Source organism: Chenopodium quinoa, unplaced genomic scaffold (assembly GCF_001683475.1).
Source record: "Chenopodium quinoa cultivar QQ74 unplaced genomic scaffold, ASM168347v1, whole genome shotgun sequence".
In the NCBI taxonomy this organism is placed as follows: Eukaryota; Viridiplantae; Streptophyta; class Magnoliopsida; order Caryophyllales; family Amaranthaceae; genus Chenopodium; species Chenopodium quinoa.
This window is the reverse complement of record NW_018745569.1, coordinates 1,106,513-1,116,961: the sequence shown is the minus strand read 5'-3', so window position 1 is coordinate 1,116,961 and position 10,449 is coordinate 1,106,513. Positions and strand designations below refer to the sequence as shown.

Genomic DNA, 10,449 nt, shown 5'->3' with positions numbered 1-10,449 from the left:
TTTCTCGCAAAAAAAAAAAAAAAAAAAAAAAACATTGGTGTATAATGTGATTCTCCAAGATCCTGCATGGGGTCAATTAATGTTATTTTTTTTTTACTATTGGAAGTAAAAAGGGTAAAAAGTAATTTTTTTTTTTTTAATAACCACTTTATTTTATTCAAGTAGAAGAAATTTTAGGTATTCCAATTAAACTAGCTAGAATGTTTCAAATCAAAACTTAAACTTAAAAAAACTCCCTCGAAAGAAAGGGTCGCTCTCTCTCTCGACGAACAGTGTTGCTGTCGATTTTGCCAGCCGCTTCTGCCTCTTACGGTCCTCTCTGTTTTGATCTAAGAGATGGCGGAGGATATTATTTATCGATATGCGAGGGCTTGTGAATAATGAGAATAGGCAACACATAATCTTGCAACAAAATGACAAATGTTGTCTTTTGTAGGAAAAGACAACAATACTTGTTTGTTACCTTGATCTTGAACAATCTATACCACAATACAATGCAACAGTTTAAAAAGTGTTGCTTTAGTGTATGTAAGACAACAATATTATAAAATGTAGCCTTTTTTTAACATTAGGCAACATTTATTTCACATATTGTCTAAAAAGATAACAACAATAAAATTGTTATCTATGCAACAAGTTTAGAAACGTTTTTTCAAGGTATGTAAGGCAACGATTGTTATATGTGTTTTCATTGCTTTATGGAAGCCAACAATTGTAACACTTTTACTTACTCCCTCCGCATTTTATTACTTGCTCATTTCTCCATGCGCGGAGTTTTGGAAGAAATTAGTAAAATATTGTGTAAGGTTTTCAAAAAAGAAATGAGCAAGTAATAAAATACGGTCGCAAAAGAAAAGTAAAGCAAGTATTAAAATATAAAGAGAGTATAGTTTTGTTAACTTAACGACACAAATATGTAACAAAATCATATCATTCTTTAATGAAGTAATATGTAAGCTGTAAACCTGTAATCATAATATTATTACTACATACGGGTATTCAGATCAAGAATTATGTATAATCTTTTTTACAATTTTGTTATAATATTTTATTTTAGTATAATATTGATATTGTTAAAAAAAATCAAGATATTTAATTTAGAAAGAGAATTCAAGATACAGTATACTACTTATGTAATAATAACTATAGTATAGTCGATGAAACTAAGAAATAATTATATCATTTATACATAGGTAAAAGTTCAAAATCTTATACAATTTATGTTTATATTCCAAAAAAAAAAAGGATTATATAAGATAATATGACATATAATCATCAAAAGATCGAATTCAGACAATACAATTAAAAAATATGCTAAGAACTGCATTACCACTTCCTGACAAAACTCATAACAAAGAAGTTCATCCAGTATACTAATTACCAAACATCTAAACAAAATTATATTGCTTTGGAACACATCATAACATACTGACATACTAATAAAAAGATGTAAGTCAAAGAGTGAGAAACCCATATCCTCGTCTTCACTTCCCTCCTTTAGCTTCTTTTCTTCCTTAGTTGCCTCTGCGAGAGCTACCCCACCTCGTTAACTAACCTCGTGTAGCTATGTCAAAAGCTCAAAATTATGTTATGCTGCTTGCTAGTTCTTAAGACTTCTTGAGAATTCTGCTACTAGCCGGAAGCAGGGATCATTCAACTATGCACAAACTGCTTTTGAAATCTACAAGGTTTAAGATCATCGAGGATAATTAAAAAATCTTCACATAGATTAGCTTAAAAATTTTATTTTACTGAAGTACTGATGAGTAAGAATTTAGAAGTCCTTCGTAATGTTGATTTGATCAGGCCTTCACTAATGAGATATTTTTCATAATTGATAAGTGAGATGATTGCATCTAGAATGAGACAACTTGAATGAAGTACTTACAGTTAGAAAAGTGAGTTTGACCAGCAACAGTTGATGAAGTAGTTGGGTTTAAAGGGAATCCTAATGATGCTCAGTAAAGAAAACAGGGGCTGGCATGGTAACGCCACAACTTTTGACAAGCATAATCATGTTCAAAGATATCTACAAAACCCAACCTATGTTCATAATCATGTTCAAAGATATCTACAAAACCCAACCTATGTTATTACATACAAAATCAGCTAGCCCTATTATGAAAATTGCATTTCTATAGCAGAATATGGGGTGATGGACGAAAACTGCAAGAAAATGTTGTAAAAGCTCAAAGTGGCTTATGCAAAGGTTTGCACTGAATTTTTTTGGCTTTTCAAGAACAAGTTTATACTTCAAATTTAGATGGACTAACCAAACTATCATCAGTTACCATGTTATGGACATAAACCTAGATAATAATAATTATTATGTTACCAAATGCATTATACAACCATAAGGAATTACTTAAATAGCACCTAATGTATAAGCATATAAATTGATTTCATTAAGTCCATTATAATTACTTCCCAAACACAAAACCAAACTAATCCCAACAAGAGATACTCCAAATAGCAGTTAGTAATTAATGAGCATGAAAAAGATAGTACTATATGCTTATTAGTCGGTTTAGGCTGTGATTTGGTAAGATAGACCAAAATCTGATTCTCGTATGTTATAATTCCAAAATATGACATGGATGTTGTAAAAATATCAATCAACTCACAAAATCCCCAAGATCTTATCATATTTGTGTCTAATTGGTATATATACCATATATCTGTGAGAATACTAATACTTACAATTATCTAATTTTACTTACCAACATGATTTCACCCAAAGTAAAATATTCTCATACTAATTCTTATTCACAAGTCCAATTTAACAAACACTATTGCAATCAAACAAAACCAAAATTGCATAAGCTAGAATGCTTGATTAAGCATGACATAAATTTTACAAAATAGCTGAAAGAATTCACCATAATTTTACCCGAGTTGCTGCTGCTGCCTGTAGCTTGCGACTGCCTGCGGCTGGTGACTATCTGCTGCCAGCGGCTAGCTGTTGCTGCAGATGGCGAATGCCTACTGGTGGCGGCTAACTACTGCCTGCTGGAGGCTGATAGATGTTGGCTGCTAGCTGTTGGCTGCAGGGTGCTAGCTGCTGCTAGTGGCTAATGACTAAGCTACCTGCTGATGGTGGGTAGCAGCTGCCTGCTGCTGGCTGCTAGCTGCTGCTGCTGGCTGCTAGCTGCTGCTTCCTGCTGCCTGTTAGCTGCTGCTGCGACTATCGGCTTCCTGCTGCCTGCTGCTGCGGGTGGCTGGCTGTTAGATCACCTGGTTTGTATATATGCTCCTTTGGGCTGCAAGAAAGTAAAACTTGTCAATTTAAATATTTTGAGAATCATTATGAGTGACAGTCCATGTATTCCAATCCTTTGTAAGATAATAAGAAATCGTACCAAAAACAGATTATACTTCATTGTTGCACAATCCTTTTCTCAATATTACAAAAAGATTGCAGAAACACACTTGCAACCATCATAAGCCATAAAACAATATGCAAATGAAGTGATATTTTAGCAATTAAACAAGTAATTATACTAAAAATAATCGATCTAAAATATGATTTCACGGATTGACATTAATAATATAGAGTATCAAACAAATTTAAGCACTATCTTAATCATAAGCTTGGTGCAGATACAAACTCTAGAAACCAAGTGAGTAAAACTGGACTAGCACCTAATCCCACGCCCACCAAACATCGAGCTACTAGCAATACTAAGAAGTTTGGTGAAGCTGCACTCAGTAGACCAGCTGCACATGTAACTACTGCTGAAAACACAAAACCTTTCCTGAAACATACAGAGTTGCAAATAATTTAGAAATATTTTCATACGAGAATGATATGCTTATATTATTAATTATGTCCTAAAATCTATCTAATTCTCAAAAGTTATAATTCCAAAATATGACATGGCAGCAGTAAAAATATCAATTAGCTCACACCAATGCTAATTCCATAATCTAATTCTCAAACTTATTCGTATTTTAAAGTCCAATTTAACCAATACTTTTGCAATCAAACCAAATCAAAACTGCTAAAACTAAAATGCTTGATCAAGCATGACGTAAATTCAGCATATTTTTACCAGATTTAAGCTTGAAATGATATTATTCCAATATCGACAAGCTGCTGCCTGCGGTATTCTGCTGTCTACTGCCTGCTGCTAGAGCTGGAAAATGCCTGCAGCTTTCCAGGCTGGTGGCTACATGCTATTGCGTGTGGCTGGCTAATAGAAAACTCTTAACATCTCCTCCAACAGTCATAAGCTGATCTACTAGCATTACATGCAAAGTACAGAAGCTAGTTTAAGAGGTCATACCAGCACCAAAAGCAGTTTCTGAAACCCCGTAACGATTGCAAGCCTGTGAGACATAAAAGGGGAGAAATCAATAAAGTACAGTTCAGTCAAGCAAGCAAGTAGCTTTGAGCCAGGCAACGCAGGCCAAGATGAGATATGACTACTGGAACTTCATATTTATTTGATTTGGACAATTAACTGATTATAATCCGAAACAAACAGATTAAGCTTCATGAGATTATCAAATAATCCCAAAACAAAACCAAAAAAAATAACCAAACTTTTGATCATTAAAACAAATAATTTTGCAGTCAAACAAAACCCAAAACTGTTTAACCTAAAATCCCTAAGCTTTTATTACTTCAAAGTTACTAAAAACAGAATACTAGAAAGGACCAATCATATTTCCAAAGCTTCATCTTCACTTTCTTGCATGAAATCCCATAGTGTATTATCCTCGATTTCATCATCTGAATCATCAATTTCCGGCGCTGCTTGCATTTCTAACATGTATTCTGGAACGTCAACAATAGTGGCAGGCAAGTCCTCTCTCAACCAACTAACATCATAGTCATCAGCAACAGTTGCCCCTGGGCGAACACCATCACTAGCAGATTCATTCCAATAAGAAACTCCAACATCACCATTTGATTCTTCACTCATATCAAAGAAGTCTCCGGGGATAGTTTCCATAACGTAATGCAAATGCTTTTCTTTGGAATCTTGCACATAAAAAACTTGGTTTACTTGATTAGCCATCACAAAAGGGTCATTAGTATAGCATAACCTTTTAAAATTTGCACATGTTAGCCCAAACTCATCTTGCTCCACTTGAAACCAGTTACAGCGAAACAATACCATTTTGAAATGCCCAAAATAATCTAACTCAATGATATCCTCCACCACTCCATAATATTTGACGTCCCTAACAACAGGATTTTGATCCCTGGAACTTGCAAAATTCGACATTGAAGATGTTACACTAACTCCACTACATTGAGTTTTCCTTTTTGACTCATGTGCAGTTGTATGAAATTTGTTACCATTTATTAGGTACCCTTAAAAACTTCTCACAGTATAGTCAGGACCTTGGGATAAAGCCTTGATTTCTTTGGAAACATTTTCTTCCCGTACACGGTCCTTGAACCATGCTCCAATATCATGACTTTGTTCTTGTGCTCTCGCCCACCTACTCCGCTTATCTCGTCTACCTTGACTTCTTTGACGATTCACTAAATCTTGATGTTCACTACATACATATCACAAAGCAACTTAGTTGTATAAGTCAAATTATAAGTAATAAAGATTAAATATAGTTAATATGAAATAATACCAATTTAAATTTACTTACTGACCTTATGTAATCACTTATTTCATCACAATTAAAGAGTACATAGCGATGAGCTTTCATCAAAGTGTCTTCATCTAAAGAAACCTTTTTGCCTTTATTTTTCTTTTTTACACCTAAAGGACGTCCAACATTAGGAAAAAGGCTTCCATCTTCATTGGACGCAGTATCATCATCATCATCATTTCTAGGTGCTCGATTCAACTTTGAACTAAATTCATCGTGAAGATACCGAGAACAAAAAATAAGGCATTCTTCTGCCAAGTAGGCCTCTGCCACGGAACCTTCGGGTCGACTTCTATTTTTTACATACGACTTCAATTTACCCAAATACCGCTCTTTCGGATACATCCAACGACTTTGAACAAGACCCCCAAGCCTTACCTCCTCTACAAGATGAAGTGGAAGGTGGACCATTATGTCAAAGAAACTGGGGGGGGGGGGAATATCTTCTCAAGTTGGCAAAGTATCTCTATGATTTCAGATTCAAGATCGTCAAGATCTTTAGGCTTTAGAACTTTCCTACATAGACCCCTAAAAAAGGATCCTAGCCTAATCAAAGTCGATGCTACTTGCTTAGGCAAGGTATTCTTTACAGCAACTTGGAGCAAATAATGAAGCATAAAGTGGGCATCATGGCTCTTGTAACCAGCAACTTTCCTCTCATTGGATTGGACACATCTGGAGATGTTTGATGCACAACCATCGGGAAACTTAGCACCTTTTATCGCACTGCAGAACAAGTCTTTTTCACTAGAAGATAAAGAAAAACAGGCTTTGGAGTATAAACGCTTCCCTCTATTATTTGTTCTCTTTGGATGGAGTTCATTTCTTATACCCATATCTTGTAAATCAAAGCGGGCTGCCACATGGTCCTTAGGCTTTCCTGGGATATCAAGCAAAGTACCGAGCACACTGTCACAAATATTTTTCTCAATGTGCATAACATCAAGATTATGACGCAAGGTATTAGTTTCCCAATAAGGAAGCTCAAAGAAAATTGATTTCTTCTTCTAAGGAAATTTCTTTATGCCCTTCTTTTGAGTTTTCCCAAACTTATTTTCAAACCCTTCTAAATCTTTTAATACCTCAGAACCTGAGAATCTAGCAGGAGGAGGAGGCCTTGTCTCTACATAACCATCAAAAGCTCTCTTATTATGACGCCATGGATGATCTTCTTTCAAAGAGCTACGATGTCCCATGTAACACATTTTCTTGCTATACTTCAGGTATTTGGACCAAGTCTTATGATTGCAATTCGGGCAGGCAAATTCTCCTTTGGTGCTCCATCCGGACAACATTGCATAAGCAGGGAAGTCACTGATTGTCCATAACAAGGCTGCCTTTAAAGAAAATGTTTCATCTTTCACAGCATCATATGTCTCAACTCCAACTTTCCATAACTCCTTCAATTCCTCGATTAATGGTTGCAAGTAAACATCAATGTCATAACCCGGAGAAGAAGGACCAGGTATAATCAAAGACATGATATTATACTCGGACTTATTATATAACCAAGGAGGTAAATTATAAATGGATAAAACAACAGACCAAATACTATATGACACACTCATAGTTCTGAATGGGTTGAAACCATCAGTAGTAAGACCCAACCTCACATTTCGAAAATCACTTGCAAATTGAGGATGTGCAACACCGAAATCTTTCCAAGCTTGTCCATTAGCAGGATGCCTTAATTTGTCATCTTTCTTGCGATCAGTTTCATGCCATGTCATGAGTCCAGCCGTCTCAGAGCACATGAACAACCTTTGTAGACGAGGTTTAAGAAGAAAGTAACGCAAAACTTTTGCAGGAACTCCTTCGTCGGGCAATGCACCTTCCTCTTTTTGCTTCTCATTTAACTTCCACCTAGAAGCTTTACAAACATGGCAAGACTTGTCATTTGCACGTTCTTTCCAATACAACATACAATCATTAGGACACGCATCGATTCGTTTGTAATTAAGTCCAAGGTCCTTCACCATTTTTTTAGCATGATGAAAAGAAGTGGGAAGCTTTGCAAATGGAAAGGCAGCACATTGAAGCTTCATCAACCCGCCGAAAGAAGAATTGCTCCACCCGTTAAGGCATTTAAGTAGATAGAGTTGCACTGTGTATGAAAGCACAGAAAAATCCTTACAGCCGGGATATAATTCCTCTCGTGCATCCTCTAACAATTTATAAAACTTTTTAGCACTCTCATGAGGACCCATTCGAAGTTCTTCTGCTTCAGAGCTTGAACCTCCTATAACATCTCTGAAAATATCATTAAGCATCTCATCCATATTGTCTAATGTGTTTTGATTATCACACTGATGCCCATCTCCCCTTGAAGAAGACCCTGTTGTCAATCCTTCGCCATGAAAGTTCCACACTTTATACCTCTTATTAAATCTGTTAGCAATTAGGTGATTGAAAACCTCCTCCCTTGGGAACCAGAACCTGTTAACACACTTCGTACATGGGCATAAAATTTCCGATTCATCATCTTCCTCTGTGTCCATGGTTGAATTTAGAAATGCAAAATCTAGAAAATTCACAACTCCTTTGATATATTCTTCGGCCGTGTGGGGTGCATCAGTCCAATCTTTGTTAATGTTTTCCATTATAATACTCTATAACATAAGATGTTATATGGAGGATCAACAACAAAGGTAATAAACTAAGAGACAAATATTGACATGAATTCTTGGGCTGGCTAAAACAAAATAAGAAGACAAACTTTCTGCAATAAAAATGCATATTCAATTTTTATAACAACAGAAATTCATATAGTATTGGGGACAAAGCAAGGGTTACTGATGAAAAAAGAAAAATTTTATTAACTTTAAAAATTAGATAAATTAAAGGTCACAAATCTCACAATACGAAAATTGAGTCACACCCTAAAAGAGATACAACCAAAGAGATTGGTAACAAGCACCTAACAATCCCATGCTAACATTGTAAAACAAATCTCTTTCTAGATAAGTAATCAAACAATCATTCAACATCGATACACGAAAAATGGAGTACATATTAGCCAATGCTATTAAATTATGATAAGCAATTTAAAGTGGCAGACAATTGATAAATGGAATTGTGGTTAGTAACTAAAGTAGTGGACAATTTGAAAATTCAACTAGACTAACAAAGATATACACAAGCAACTAGAGTACGACAACCAAAAAAACAAATAATATAAAAATAAAGAAAGAAATAAAGAGAATTAGATACATGCAGAAGCAATATAGAACACAGATGCTACGAATTACTCACATGAAGCCGGGTATTGTGTTTTTCTATTTCTGCACCGAATACCGTGACTTTATCGCACCAAATATCAACAACCTATGGAAAATATACAAAGCAAAATTGAGATTGCAAATTTTAAGTTAAATAAAAACAAGGTACAGTTACAAAATCAGTAATTATTTACGAAAAGATGATCATACTGAGAAATTAATTCAGTTGGGATGTTCAATTACAAAATAAACTAGATTTCTGAAAATACTATACTCCGTAAATTGGAAATTTGATCTGATTAGCACAAATTTGAATGATAATAAAATTATAAATTGGAATCAAAATAAAAGTATAAACTGAAATCAAATGAAATTATAAAGTGAAATTAGGTTTAAGTTCATAAAGTTGGGAAGCAAAATTCAGATTGCAATCAAAAGTAGTAGAAAGAAATCTAGAAAACGATTAGAATTATGGGCGCCATCCACTTCGTCCCCTCCACAGCTCCACTCCACTCAAGCTTACAGACTGTCACACCTCTAAGCCTTCCAACCTCACTGAACATGCAATTGATGCAAATTAATTAAACAATTCTCTACCTGAGTGCCTGACCCAGCCCATGAGCCCGACAGACACTCCCCAGGCTCTAGCCCAGCCCCGACAGCCACCCCCTCCCCCTGCACCACCACCGAAACCACCCTAAATTGAGTATATACTCAGTGGCGGACAATTAAATACACGATTAACACAATAACACTAGATTGTGAAAATCTAACCTTAGAGACTGCTTCAAAGCCTTCAATGGAGGAGTCGAGCTGTCGAGGAGAGAAAGCTCAGAAAGTCAGAACTCAGAAGCCGCTTCAATGGAGAATTTCGAGTACGCTTCAATGGAGAATTTCTAGTACGATGATTGATTTTGTGGGAAGTTTGTTATGGGTTTGTTTGTTTGATTTTGTGTGCCTGCCACCTACTAACGAATTAATTGGGTTTGTTTTGTTTTTTTTTTTTTGTTTTTTTTTTTTCTATGAAATTTTCTTTTTCTTTTTATACAAGAACACTGCTATATTTTACTGAGTATTAAATCAAGAGATGCTAAATCCAAAAATTTCCTACTAAGCATTACCTTTAAGCCAATCTTTAATAATAATAATAATAATAATAATAATAATATTAATAATAATAATAATAATAATAATAGGTATTACTCCGTAAGAATAAAGTTTTGTAATCTCAACTTGTTAATATTTTTTACCAATATAAAATCATATTTATCTAAAGTCAAAGTAATGCATATGTGTCAAGTTTCACTGTGTCGATTATATAAGGACATGATTAGTATCAACTGGTTATATGGTATCAATTCAATTACGGGTTGATCATTTAGTGATTAGATCATAATGAGTCAAAGTTACCATTTTAGTCCACCTGATCCGTTTGGATTAGATTAGTTGTGTCAATTCAACTTGTTATGTTCGAAAACAAGTTGGGTTAACATCAAATCAGCTCAAAATAGTTTGGATTACAACAGATATCTGTATAGATCGATGTTGCGTCAGGTTAAGTTCATGATTGTCAAACCAGAATCAGTTGAGATTAAATTTGATGAAATTGGCA

General features: G+C 34.9%; 1 protein-coding gene across 8 annotated transcripts; it reads right to left on the bottom strand.

The window, feature by feature from the left end:
* Nucleotides 1-1,166: 1,166 nt before the first annotated feature.
* Nucleotides 1,167-9,976, bottom strand: LOC110716301. 8 transcript variants are annotated; one of them, XR_002510465.1, is made up of 6 exons: nucleotides 9,612-9,976; nucleotides 8,872-8,943; nucleotides 4,287-4,329; nucleotides 4,053-4,193; nucleotides 1,889-3,755; nucleotides 1,167-1,681 (listed from the first exon to the last, which is right to left on the bottom strand). XR_002510465.1 is itself a non-coding variant. In XM_021894913.1 (4 exons), the coding sequence occupies exon 3, from the start codon at nucleotides 8,217-8,219 to the stop codon at nucleotides 6,627-6,629; it is 1,593 nt and encodes a 530-aa protein (XP_021750605.1). In that variant the 5' UTR covers nucleotides 8,220-8,228; nucleotides 8,872-8,943; nucleotides 9,612-9,976; the 3' UTR covers nucleotides 4,337-5,514; nucleotides 5,621-6,626. The 8 variants fall into 8 exon arrangements, 1 of the variants encoding a protein (XP_021750605.1); XR_002510464.1 differs by having other exon boundaries at nucleotides 4,053-4,189; XR_002510461.1 differs by having other exon boundaries at nucleotides 1,170-1,681; nucleotides 1,889-3,260; nucleotides 3,643-3,755; nucleotides 4,053-4,329.
* Nucleotides 9,977-10,449: the final 473 nt, after the last annotated feature.

Bases quoted from the DNA above. Each gene is read 5' to 3' on its own strand.
- LOC110716301 (XM_021894913.1), bottom strand. From the start codon at position 8,219: ATGGAAAACATTAACAAAGATTGGACTGATGCACCCCACACGGCCGAA.